Here is a 14,247-nt window from a genome sequence, read left to right as displayed (position 1 = left end):
CACTAATAACATTTTCACTACGCAAAGCCTTGAGAAAGAATCAAAGTGTAATTCAGGGAATTAGTAGTTAAGGTACTTATAGTAACTTATCATGGTTGTTTTCAAATATCACAGTTCTTCTCTGTCACTAGGCACCCAACAGGACTGCACTGCTCCCCAGAACCAAATTCCTTTTTTTTTTCTATTCTTTTTTTATTGTAAACAAATGGGATACATGTTGTTTCTGTTTGTACATGGAGTCAAGGCATACCATTTGTGTAATCATAAATTTACATAGGGTAATGTTGTTTGATTCATTCTGTTATTTTTTCCCTTCCCCTCCCACCCCTCCAACCCCTCTTTTCCCTCTATACAGTCCTTCCTTCCTCCATTCTTGCCCCCCTCCCTAATCCTAACCCTAAACCTAACCCTAACCCCTCCCACCCCCCATTATGTATCATCATCCACTTATCAGCGAGCTCATTCGTCCTTTGGTCTTTTGAGATTGGCTTATCTCACTTAGCATGATATTCTCCAATTTCATCCATTTGTCTGCAAATGATTTTATTATTCTTTATAGCTGAGTAATATTCCATTGTATATATATATACCACAGTTTCTTTATCCATTCATCAATTGAAGGGCATCTACATTGGTTCCACAATCTGGCTATTGTGAATTGAGCAGCTATGAACATTGATGTGGCTGTATCTCTGTAGTATGCTGATTTTAAGTCCTTTGGGTATAGGCCAAGGAGTGGGATAGCTGGGTCAAATGGTGGGTCCATTCCAAGTTTTCTAAGGAATGTCCACACTGTTTTCCAGAGTGGCTGCACTAATTTGCAGCCCCACCAGCAATGTATGAGTGTACCTTTTTCCCCACATCCTCGCCAACACCTATTGTTGCTTGTGTTCTTGATAATCGCCATTCTAATTGGGGTGAGATGGAATCTTAGGGTAGTTCTGATTTGCATTTCTCTTATTACTAGAGATGTTGAACATTTTTTCATATATCTGTTGATTGCTTGTATATCTTCTTCTGTGAAGTGTCTGTTCATTTCCTTAGCCCATTTGTTGATTAGATTATTTGTATTCTTGGTGTTGAGTTTTTTGAGTTCTTTACATATTCTGGAAATTAGTGCTCTATCTGAAGTATGAGTGGCAAAGATATTCTCCCACTCTGCAGGCTCTCTCTTTGCATCACTGATAGGTTCCTTTGCTGAGAGAAAGCTTTTTAGTTTGAATCTATCCCAGTTGTTGATTCTTGCTTTTATTTCTTGTGCTATGGGAGTCCTGTTAAGGAAGTCTGATCCTAAGCCAACAAGGTGAAGATTTGGACCTACTTATTCTTCTATAAGATGAAGGGTCTCTGGTCTAATTCTGAGGCCCAGACCCAAATTCTAAGTTAGAGATGCCAGCATGACTGCAGCTAATTAATGCAGACCACGGTGTTGTGTATTAAGACAAAACTGCCATCATCCTTGGTTCCTGAGTGACAACAGCAGAGACCCATACCAGTCCATACTGGATTTGTGCTGTGTTGAGCCACCAAAAGTTTTGAGTTGCTTGTTATCTCAGCATAAGATAGTTTATCCGACTGCAGCCATACAGCACAGTGACCAAGAACCTGGACTATGCAATCTGATGGCTGTTCATTAGTTACCAAAGCTCTTTCACTTACTGTTGGAATGACAACAGGCAAGCTACAGCCACCACTTTGGACCTTAATATTTTCACCCGCAAAATGAAAGTTACAATATCTATGCTTCATTGAGTGGTTACGCTTAAAAGCGCACCTGCCCGGTTTGTTAAGCGCTCAATAGACAGCCAAAGGTACTAAACTCCACCACGTCTACTGTAAGTTGCTTGGAGCCTATGTACATTACATCATTAAATAAAACATCTCAAAAGTAAAATATAGATGATACCCAACACATTATGGTTTGACTTACCACTTTTTGACTTTATGATGAGTTTATCAGAACATAACCCCACAGTGAGTCGAGGAACATCTGTATCAGAATAGATGTGGCAAGTTAATGGAAAAAAAAAGGAACACGTATGATCTGAAAATGGAGAAAATGAAAAGCGGGGGCGGGGAGGACAGTGACTGCCACCCCACCTGAACTTCATGCAAAGGACGAGGCTCATGTGCTAAGCAAGCTGGATTCTACGTGGAGAGGACTACAGAAATGAAGGCAGGAATCAGTATGGAGGAGAACAGAGGGTGGAGGGAGAAAGACAAAGAACACGTGTTCCAGAGCCTGAGGGAGCCAGAGCTGGCCGCAGAGGGAGAGCCTGGCAAATCACCTCACCAGGACTTGGGTCACACTGGCATGACCGGTGGGACAGCTCAGGATGCCTCTCAATGGTCAGTGCCAATGACGCTGGCAGGCACTAGACTCCACTTTCTTCTAAAAGAATCGTTTGCTAGCAACTTGGTGTGCCACGCCCAGGACCCTTCAGTCCCTGACCTCAACTGGAAGGGACACAGGACAGAAAAGGTTCTATGCTACTGTGTTAGCATGCCCTTCATCAGACAGATCTGACAGCTCAAAGCCATCGAAGCAAGGCCGGTCAGTTCCAAGAAAGAAGAGTCCTACCTTAAAACAATCATCAGGATTTTAATTGAAAATCAATTTCACTCAGGTTCAGACTTTTTCTATATCTGAATTTTTTAATTTTTTTAGTTGTAGATGGACATAATACCTTTATTTTATTTATTTATGTTTATGTGGCACTAGGAATCGAACCCAGTACCTCACATGTGCCAAGGAAGCACTCTACCACTAAGCCACAACACCAGCCCTATATCTGAATTTTTTGGGTAGAGTTATTCTGAAATAAAATTTAGTGCATTTACTGACTAATTTCACTGGCTGAAAGTGAAAGGAATAAATACATGAGGGAACACCATGAACTATCAAGAATGATTCTTAAATTTTTTTTTTAATTACTGGGACAATTGCTGAAAAATACCAGCAGATTTATAATATGACATAATAATCAGGGCTAAACAACATGCAAGTGATACTTTTTCAATAATGAAATCTAAGCAAAAATGCTGAAAATTCTAGTCAAAGAAAGTGAGCAATTTTTATAATCCAAATAAAACTTTCATTACTACCAGACCATTTAAATCACACCCAAATCAGAAATGTGCTAACCATTATAAACATTAGAGGACACTTTTTCACTGATATTTGGCATTTAACATCAAAGGCGGCCCTCCATAGATCTGGTATTAGAACTTGTCAAAAGCAAAATGAAACTGTAAATGAGCCAAAAAGAGAAATGGTTATTACTACAACTCTTTTGAATGGCATGTGGTCTTTTTTTAAACACAAGTTTGTTTGGTATAAATGGAGTATTAAAGCAAATGAGTGAAGTGTCAAAAAAAAGTCCTCACACTAGACAAATCACTAGTCCAACAGGATATAAGAATTAGGCACAGTTAAGCCTGAGGTTAAAACTGCAGGCCCCCCCAAACAAATGACCGCTGAGCATCGATGCAACAAGGACAAGTCAACACTCAGACTGCACTTGGTAAGCCATCGAGATCATTCTAACCAGAACCCAGACTCCTCTAACAACAGTCCTGAGGCAGAGAGAAGCAAGCTCCTCTTGAGTGACCAGGTTCACATCAAGAATCGGAAGATGAATGAAATCTATGACGTCTATGCACATCACTTTGATGGACGGTGACTGTGAAAATCCACTCTGCTCTTCATTCCTTCACCCCACCCTCACCACTGCAAAAATAATTTGCCTTCAAAGGCATGTCAGTAAATCTCCACGTTTTAAAATAATAGAAACCATGTGCCCCATGTGTTTGCCAGATTCGTTTTTATGATGTATAGTCCTCTGCATTAAAATAAACATATTTCTGATAAAGAAAGTAATGAAAAGAAATCAAAAGAATCCATTCCAAAAATTTCACACCTCTCAAATGCAACACAGGACTGAATTTATTAAGTTTCGTCACCTAATGAAATTGGACTTGTGATCTCAAGTTAGAAACACCTGTAAATGATAAAAACAGTGTCTAAAGTTTCAGCTGAAGGATACAAAATGTTTTCAAGTCTGAGAGTTCTAAGGACTAAAAGAATTCCATACTTTGCATTTTTAGGTTTTATCCTTCATATTAAAAAAAATGTTTTTATGAAGATTTCTGAGAGAATGTTTGACACCCATAAATTTCTGTTAACTGAGAATGAAACGATATTGAAACCAGAAAATAAACACTACTCTAGAATATATGAAATCCACACAACTGATTCCGCTCATCAGAATACCCTTGAGGCTATAGAAATATCCAGAGCAGAATAATTTAATCCCACACCCTTCTGTAAAAAGAAATACATCTTATTTTTCAATATTGGTCCCGTTTATTCTATGAGAAGGATTTTCAAGGACAAAATACTTCATGTTTGCATTGGATCAGTTGCAGTCTCTAAAAATAACCCACTCTTCCCTTTTCAATCAATGGAAAACTGCAAAATAAAATGTTTAAAATGAAAGCTTAATAAGCTTCAAAACAAAGACATAAGCTCAGAGTAGAGGGTGGCAGGGGAGAGGTAAAAAAGAAAAATTGAGCTAAAATCCCTAAGTATGAGTCCTCTACTCAGGGACCCACAGAAATGCTAACCCCACCAAACAAAGCACATTCCACTCCACAAACGCACACTGTGAACACAACAAACTAATAAATGGCATTAAGAAACAAAAGTGAGAATTTGGGAGGCATGAAGGCGTGTGTGGCTATCTTTTAAAATCAAGAACTGGTCTAACATCTAGATCACGTATTTGTATAAATTTTTATTTTTAAACTCACCTGGTTCATTTTCAATTCCTGTTGTGTTCTGTAAAGATACACACAACAAAGAAACTTCTTTGATTACATGAGCCCTAAAAAGAAAAACAGACAATCGTAATATGTACCTGCCTACGAATTCAGTGATTCAAAAGCACATACAGAACCGCAGAGTTCGCTCAGGGGCCATTCATTCAGCAACTGCGCGCCGGACTGCTTCCATCCACGCTGACAACGTCTCAGATTTATCATCTACGACGAAACAGACCTCTGCCTGCCCTTACTGGGGCGTCATCGCAGCTACATCGGAGCAGACTCATCAGAGCTGACGTCAGAATTCTGCTCTGGGATCGCATCACTCTGAGAAGAAATGAATCTGCTTTGTTAATAGGATCACGAGGCACCAGGAGGGACCCGTGCGAGGCCAGCTGCTCTGCCTTCAGTCCTGAGCCGCAGGCAGACATTGCAGGACCCCGCACGCTACTGTTCCTCAAGCCCCTGAAGTAGAAGGCGGATTCACTAACACTGGCCGTGCGAAATACTCTTCGAGGAAAAGGAAACAAGTGTGAAGATGCGAATGTTTTAAAAAGAGGTCTGGAAAGAGTCATAGTTATTCCTTTAAATTTCTGTGTTCAACATATTCACAGTACAGGAAAATGACTCTTTCCCTGTGGCGTTCACACCCGGGTAGTGCCTACGCTGTGCTTCGCTGTGACATCGCAGCTCTCGGCACCCCTGAGGCTCACGAGGCTCCGAGGCTTGTGGCAGCGAGGCTGCTGAGAGGTGGGACCCCACCTGCTCCTTTCTGAGGAGCATCCACGCAGATGGTCCCTTCCACAAGGCACACCAAGTCACTGGATGTTATGCCACACGGAAGTCATCAAAGTAGGACTTCCGCTGTAATATTCTAAACATTTCCAGAATGTTCACACATACCATTAAGGGTGATTCTTCGATTTCTTCATGCGCTTATTTGAAATAAGCTATCTTTCCTCCCTCACCCCCCACGATTCTGTTTTCGTTGTAACTTTCTAATTGTTAATAACCCAGGAAATATGGAATTTAGTGATATTCTTCATACTCCAAGTATATACTGCCTGCCCACTGTCACAGAAAATTGTGCTCTGACATTTTACACTTTATCCCAGTTCTAAAATAAGAATGGTTGATTTTTTCTTTCTTCTCTTGAGCTCCTGAACCACACTCACCTGATCACCTTTCATAAGCAAAGGCACTTTATTTAAGTCAGCGCCTGGCCATATGAACTACTATTTGGAACTGGCATAGAGAATGCGTTCCTAACGCTGTACCGTTAGAAGTCAGTGCCAGCCAAACTGACACAATCTCAGTGAGTAAAACACGAGATGACTGCGAGATAACCACGAAGTCCAGGCCTTTCAAGTCAAGGCTAAACATCCTCCTCACATACACGAGCATGTCCTTCCAGTATGTCGATGTTGAACACAATCGATCCTACTGTATGAGACCCGAGGTTGTTAGTCAAGTTAAAATGTATACCTGGATGCGAAACAGTGACAGGTTCATGGTGCTTAAGACGTGCACACCTGAGACCCTCACGCGCAGATGCCCCTGACTACCGTCAGTTCCACGAGGCGGTACCGTGTGACACCTTGTGCCCCCGGTGGGGAGGGGCTCCAGGAGTTGCAACTGTTCTCTAAGCTTTTATGGGTGGTTTATTAACTTTGGCCAAAGGAAGTTCTCTTCGAAGCACAGACAAAAACTGCAGCCACAGGCAGATGATCCCTGAGACGTCTGCAGGAGCCACAGTGCTGTGCGCTCCCCTTGTCTGTCTTTCCTTCTGGCAGGACCATCGGTACCATCATCATGACCAGGCCCAGCGGCTCTGTGCTACCTTCACAGGACCTTCACAGCGCGCTAGCACCTCACCACGACAGGTGCCAGGAGCAGAGGCAAGCTGGTGAGGGCCCGCAGTTCCGGCTCCTGCTCCTGGGCCACATTTCACTGCTGTTCCGCTCTTGTATTCTGGCAGCTTTACTGAGGTAGCCGCAAAGCACACAACTGAGCTACTTCAAGTGCACGATTCCAGGGTATTCACATTCACAGCTGTGCAACCAACACCGAGATCCACTTCAGAGCGCTGTCATCAGCATGAACAGAAACCTCGTACGCACTGGCAGTGACCCTCAAGCCCAGCGCAAAGTGACTGCTGATCTGCTTTCTGTCTACACACTTACCAATCCTGGACACTGAATACTGTCAAAGGACAAAATGACAACAATTGACTTTAAAGATCTTAACTGTCTTTTCCTTCCATCCTAGAACTGGGCAATACTTCATCCCACAAAACAAGAGTAAGCGTTTCCTCACCCACCTGTCACTTCTGCCTCCCCCTGAGCACCTAGTGTGTGTCAAGCACTGTTCTCCAGAACAGGAGGAAGATTCCTGCCCTCTAGGGGAGAAGATCTGCAGTGAACAAACATATGAACTAAAGAACTTTGTCAGATAAGAAAGTGCTTTAGAGAAAAATAAAGAATGAGGGAGGAGGAGACAGGGGATACAATCTGTCTCTGTACGCCTGCAAGTCCCACAATCCAGACTGAGGGGGACTGAGGAGCCATCGCTAACAGCCGGGAAGAAGGGCTGGGAGTTGCAAAGCCAGGGCAAAGGAGCGTCAGGGGACAGAGGGGCACATGAGTCGTCTAATAGGGACGGGCCAGGGGCTGAGGGACAAGGACGGGGATCATGCACAGGGATGGAGTCAACATGCAGGGAGGTGATGTCAGAGGCCAGTGCCCACCTAGTCCAAGCAAGGGATGATGCTGGCTCCGCTGCAGCGGTAGAAGAGACATGAGAAGCAACCGGATCCTGGGTATTCTAAAAACAGAGCCCCTGTTTTGCGAGGAAGTCAGGGATGACACCCAGTCTTTGTCCCAAGAGCACAGGAGGATGGAGCTGGGCTTCCTGAGGCACTGCCTTCTCTCCACCTGGTTTTCATTTGGTTTTCCCTTATTTGACACTGTTCCTTCCCTCGTCCTCGCCCTTTGTAGTTGCCAGCTAACAGACACAATTCCAACCAAGGTCGCCTGATATCTGATCTCAGATACTAGAACAGTATAGCACTTAAGACATTTTATTCTTTGATTTATTACCTTAATGAATGGCAACTTTTCTAACTTAAAAAAACTACAGCATAATTTAGATTATGACATGCGTATCATCTTCTGTGACCAGGCATGGCATCACACGCCTGCATCCCACCAGCTGGAACTGGGGAGGCCGAGACAGGAGGATCACAAGTTCAAAGTCAGCCTCAGCCACTTGGTGAGACAGCCTTAAAAAAAAAAAAAAAAAGTTAGGAATGTATATCAGTGCCACCGAGTTTTATCTATAGTCCTTTGTATTTTTTTATTTTGAGACAGTGTGTCACTAAATTGCAGAGGCCAGCCTGGAACTTACAATCCTCCTGCCTCAGCTTCTGAATAGCTGGGACTACAGGCAGGTGCCACTGCCCAATAATACCCTCGGTTTTTAGTTTTTTTTGTTTTGTTTTTGTTTTTTTTTTCCCTTTCCCTTGTGACTCACAACAGGATCAACTAAAACATTTTACAATACCAAAAATATTGCAAATCTGACACTTTCAAAATAAATTCTGCATTAAACTATATTAAAAACAAGGGATGTTAAAAGAAATGAAGCCAGGCACAGTGGCACACACCTGTGGTCCCAGTTATTTGGGAGACTGAGGCAGGAGGGTCACTTGTGCCCAGGGGTTTACTGACCAGCCTGGAAACCCATATCGAATAATAAATAAATAAATGAAAAATTAAGTCAGTAAATAAATGGAAATGAAACTTTGGCCAGAGCATCTGCACAGAAGACCGCTGCGTATTCGCCTGGACGACTTGGCCCTTCAGCACTGCCCCACGCAAGCCGCGCCCACAGCGCCCACAGCGCCTCCAGCCACCCGGAACACCGACAAGCATCCCCAGCGCGCTCGCAGCTCAGGGTCTCTGAACTGCAGCAATACGCACTGGCTGCAGCACTGCTCAAAGCCCCTGCGACGGTGCCTGGCAATTGGACAGTTTTCACCTTCAGTGTGACGCCACGGCTTTGCTTTCACATAAACACCTGAGTAACAAATAGTACTCAAGGCCAACGTTTCATCGACCATGAGAGATTTAATGGTGGCTCCTATCAGTACAGAGGCAGAGAGGAATCATTCCATGCCTACCGCTGAAAGCTGAACATTCCATGAAATGCTTCCAATTCTAAGGAACTAAATGCTGGGCTGGAACTGCAGCTCAGTGGAAGAGCACTCACCTGACAAGCGCCGGGCCATCAGTTCCAACCCCAGCACCACCAAAAGGAAAAAGAAGAAGAAAGTAAGCGTCTCTGATCTTCTAAGGTGAATACTGAAAATCTTAAAAACTCCCAAGACTTCTCTGACCATGGCTTTTGACATAGTTTCTCATGTGAATTTCCAAGCCTGACCAAACATTCTTGACTATTTCTACAGCATTCCTGAGTATGTCTTATGTAGTTCTCCTACTCCCTCTTGTCAATGTTAAGCTGTCCTGGAAGCAGCAGGAAAAGTACATTGGACAGAGAGGCACGTTTAGAGCTTTTGAATTTTTATCACCAACTATATTCTACAAACAGCATACACTCTTTAAAAAAAAAAAAAAAAGAGAGTATACTGAGTATACCTAACTTTTCGAGATATTGCTTTCAAATTCTAAAATAAATCGTCCTTCTCAAAATTTAACCTATTACTGTCATAAAAATGATTTGACTTTAAATTATCAGTATTAATACAGCAACAAAAATAATCTTGGACTTTATTCAAATACTGGCCTTTTAAAAGTGTCAAGGCAATATGAACAACTGTTTAGTTCGACCAGCTGATATGGAGGTCCATGACAAGAAAATCTAGAGGCAAGTGGGACTCTGCTGTCCCTGAGTCTGACAACCCTGCAGCCCAAGTCCTATCTCCCTCACCAAACCTCTGAAATAAAGCAAACTGATCTAAAGCAGAAGCCGGCTAGCACTGAGTCACCTACAACACTGGCTGAACTGTGCTCATGAACCTCTGCAGACGTGGAAATTCTACAAACTTATACGAAAGGGAAAACAAACAAAAAAAGGAAGCAGATTCTTCAAGAACAGTTCGAGTCTGGAGGAAAGACAGAGTTAAAAAAAATACTTAACATTTGATTTACACAGTCCTCGCTAAGTCACTGATTTTACAAACACTTTTTAGGATCAGTTTAGAAGTTTTGTGGCTATTTGGGAAATACTGTAATTAACTTTGCAATGCCACTTAGAGGTCACTAATACAAATTTTTTATAATTATTTTTAAGTACAAAAAATTCCACATTGTAACATCAAGACTCAGAAGACCCTATTTAACTTTTAAGACTTACAGCGTTCACTGGGCAAACAAGTAAAACAGGAACATGCAGGGAAACTAGTACAATTGTTTTGAATTTAAAAGACCAAAACTGCAATGAAAACACAGACTAGATAAAAGAAAAAGCTTTTAATTTTTTTAAAAGATGGAAGTTGTTTTTTTTAATACCTTTATTTATTTTTATGTGGCGCTGAGGACTGAACCCAGTGACTCACACATGCTAGGCAAGCGCTCCACCACTGAGCCACAACCCCAGCCCCAAGAAAAAGGTTTTAAAATGACATTTTGTAAAAGAAGTCTCAAGGTTTATGGCAAATATAAGACAAACATTCTAAAACTAATCACTACATGAAGTAGTTCTCATGGCAAATAAATATCTTCACAGCACATACAGACATAATGCAGGCAGAGTCTAGCACAGTGAATTTAGTGTCTGACATTGACTTTAACCTACCCTCACCAAAAGATTGGTGCAATCCAGAAACTTCTAGATAAATTATCTGACCTATGTTAATTTCTCAAAAAGGTTTGCTCAGTTTACAAGCGCTACTAATGTACTCAGCACTCATAATTCCTACCAAAAGGGTGGAATCACCAGACCAGAACCTATAAACTCTGCAAATGATTTTGAAATCCTGTGATGCCCACTTGTTAGATTAAGCAAAATCACAAATATTGAACCTGCCCAGGGTTTGCTAAATGAAACCATTCATTTTCCTTCTCCAAATTAATATGATTTCACAGAGTGATCATGTAGTCCCACACGAAAAATACAGCCCCGCTTTCCTCTGAGAATGTAGCCTATGTTATCAAGTCAGAGTGAGAAATCAAACCTGAAATGTTTACCATTTTCAGAACAGAATTGTGTAGAGAAAGAGAAACAGACAGAATAAGAAGACAGCCAAGACTAGGCAAATGCTGAATTGGCTGGTGTCTCTCATCCCCGAATGACTTTCACCGAGGCCAAAGATGGTGGTGACAGAGAACACCAAGAGGAGCAGCTCTACCTACAAAGGCTCATGAAGAACTGGGCACAGTGATTCATCCTGCAACCCCAGTGACTCAGGAGGCGGAGCAGGGAATCGCCCAGAGGCCAGCCCAGCAAGACCCTATCTGAAAAGTTAAAGCTATATAAAGGACCACGGAATTGCTCACTAGTAGTGCCCCTCAGCCACGGCAAAAAAAAAAATTAAAAATAAGTAAAAGTAAAAATGAAGAGACACAAGAAACAGGATGTTCAAAAACAAACAACTCCCATTTCAGCATCATTTCCTCACTGAGACCCACAACACCAAGCCACCTACCCAGGGCCTGATTCCCTGAATGCACAGAGTGGAGTGTGGCAAAGCTGAGGAAAGGAAGTGAGGCTCAGCGGGGACAACTTTGTTTCACACGCACAGGGTCGACTGTTCCCAGGGGCTTTACGGCTGCAGTGCCCAGTGGGGAAAAGAATGATTACAGCTCAATTTAAAATATGTAAGTTACAGAGCTCGGAGGTCGACAGCCCTCTGGCTCCAACGGGCCTCGAGCAATTAAATAACACCATATTAAAATGTCAAATAAGAGACCAGCTGATATGCTCCGAAAGCACCATAAATCTGCATTTTGACTGTGGGGCCAGGGTTTTTTTTCCCACCAGAAATCTCTTCCTTTATTGGGGCGGGGGGGGGGGGGTGTTAGAGGGAAATTTGTTTTAAATTACTGCTCCTGATATGGAATCAGCTTGGTAGTAGAGCACTTGCCTAGCATGCTTGAGGCCCCAGGTTCAATCCCCAAGACAAAACAACAAGAGAGAACACGGTTTCCAACATCATTAATAAAGAGCTACGCTTACAACAAAATGTACCCAATTGCTAATTTCTTATCATTTATCTGATTGATATCATAGACAGCTATTAAATGTGTCCTCCTTTATCCTTTTGATTAAATTTGTGCCCCTGTCTTATTGCACTGAACACAGAATTTTTATAAGTCTCAGGCTCTGTTCAGGGTTCCTACAATAATTCTCTCTAACCCCCTAATTAAAAATACCCAGCTTCTCTAAAGAAATTAAAATCTATCATTTTACCTCTCCCTAACAGTAGGATATTCCTCCCTAAGAACAAAAGAATCACTGTCCATTTTCCCGGGTGAGGTAACTCCATCCCATCAAAACAACCTTGGATTAAAGTTGATTCCCTTTCCTTTTCCTTGTTTTCAAGACTAATTGCCAAGAACTATGGATGCGGAATCAACATGAAGCACGGGGGTGGGGAGGAACACAAGCGAGCCTCTCCCTTCAGCCCTGAAGAGGACTTTCTGCAGGTGCAGGGTTCCTGCCACACCCTGGCTCCAGCAAAAGCACGATGTAACCTGTTAACTGTCTATTCTGCATCAGTACCAACAACAGTTTCAATAAAAGATACTTTTCTGACATCTTCCCTATGTTTCATTTGTGAAAACTTTTTAAGATTTTTCATAAAAGGAAAATTAAGTGAATTCTTTACTAAGGCTCAAATGTCTACCCCCATATAAGCATTAGCTCACCCCACAATTCCTACCCCCAAATGAATACTCAGTTGACCTGTGTCACTCTTGTGATTCAACTTTGCAAACTGAGAGATTTTCTGGACCCCTACAATATACTTGGGATTTTCCTGAAAATTCAGAAGGCTGTGGTCATATTGGTCACGTCCCCCAAGTACTCATTTCTCACCTAATCGCTCACAGCATTCATCTGGCCATTTACCCTGGCTGCTCAGAGACCTTGGAATTCCTGCGACACAATAGGGAAAGCAGGGAAAACTCCCTTTCCCTGTAACCCACAGGTCTGTGGCCGGGAGGCTCCCTGAGGTCCCAGGTGAACAACCCGAAGCCCACGCCAGGCAGGGCCAACGCTTAAACTCTCTTCCGAGGTGCCAGGCATACTTATATCAGTACAAGGCTCGCCCAAGATGCTGGAAGGCATTTTTTACTTGGTAGGAAGTAACTCTTGTATAATCCGAGATTCAAAGTTTATCCGCTTACTCTGTTGACTACTTCCGTTCTCAAAAGCTTTCAAAACTCCGTTATGCCTACTGTTTGCAGAGCACGGTGTGTATCACTTCACAGTTGAAGAAGTCCTTGAACATACATGGGTTATTATTTTAAAGGAAAACACTTTTCCTCAAAATAAGTTACTTCTAATTCTTATTTCAAGGTAAAGATAAATCCCTAACCATTCACAATGAGACCACGGCAGGTTCTTTTGATGTGTGTCTTCCATGGCCAGCAAGACGATGTGCCTGCGGCATCTGTCGAAAGAGAACAAGAATAAAGCAAACGGGGTCCATCCCAGGGGCTCTGAGCCCCAGGTTAATCTGAACCTGACCCTGCGGGGCCTCCTCGGATGTGTGAGGAGTTGCTATCCCGTTCCCAAAGCCCTGAAGGTCTACGGTAAAGGGCCGACGAGGAATTACTGAAAGCAGGGCCTGTGTCACCTGCACGAGAGCCAGGTTTCCAGACGGCCAGTCCGGAAGGCGCTGTGGCCACCGGGATGGGCGGCAGGATTTCTGACAGAGGGACCGCCACACACAGAACCAACTGTTGAAGGAAGGGTAAGCTGAAACGGTGAGAGCGGGTGACAGGTAGGCAGCCGGAAAGACCGAGGGGGCGGCGCAGGTCCGTCAAGATTCCACACCAGGACACAGTCAGCCCTGAACCCAGAGCCGCGGGAGCTGCCAGAAAACCTGAGCCCGCTGCGGAGGAGAAAGGGGCGACCGCTGGCAAGAGGGGTTTTAAAGAGAGAGCAGTCAGAGCAGGGGTGGGACTGGAGTGGACGGTGGCGAGCCCACACAGGGGGCTCCGGGGAGGGCAGACGCTCTGTGGAAAGCTACATCCATCAATGGAGAGAGGCCCCCAGAGGCAAGGCTGGGGTGGAGAGGCACAAGTCTTCAGTCTCCAAGGGGCGGCTCAGGAGAGCAACCGCCAACGGGACACGTGCCCGAGAGAGCAGATGCGAAGCTTTGGCTTTGTGGAAGCATGGAAAGGACTAGAAAAACAGCACCCACCTCCCACTATGACCAAAGAGCCTAAGGGCTCAAGA

At 43.4% G+C, this 14,247-nt stretch overlaps 1 protein-coding gene across 9 annotated transcripts in view; it reads right to left on the bottom strand.

Annotated features, from left to right (window-relative positions):
* PRDM2 (PR/SET domain 2) overlaps window positions 1-14,247 on the bottom strand; it is a 111,449-nt gene that overhangs the window by 92,276 nt on the left and 4,926 nt on the right. For 4 of the 9 annotated variants that reach the window (XM_079142720.1, XM_079142723.1, XM_079142725.1 and 1 more), the window contains exon 1: window positions 4,813-4,934. In XM_079142720.1, coding sequence (XP_078998846.1) covers window positions 4,813-4,821 — 9 coding nt within the window. In that variant the 5' untranslated portion in view covers window positions 4,822-4,934. Of the gene's footprint in view, window positions 1-1,930; window positions 1,955-4,812; window positions 4,935-7,922; window positions 8,747-14,247 lie in introns of those variants that run through there. The other 5 variants (XM_079142727.1, XM_079142726.1, XM_079142721.1 and 2 more) reach the window with 4 other exon arrangements.

Source organism: Sciurus vulgaris (assembly GCF_902686455.1).
Source record: "Sciurus vulgaris genome assembly, chromosome: 1".
NCBI classification, from domain to species: Eukaryota; Metazoa; Chordata; class Mammalia; order Rodentia; family Sciuridae; genus Sciurus; species Sciurus vulgaris.
Note: the sequence above shows the minus strand (reverse complement) of the source record. Positions and strands in the feature narration are given on the sequence as shown.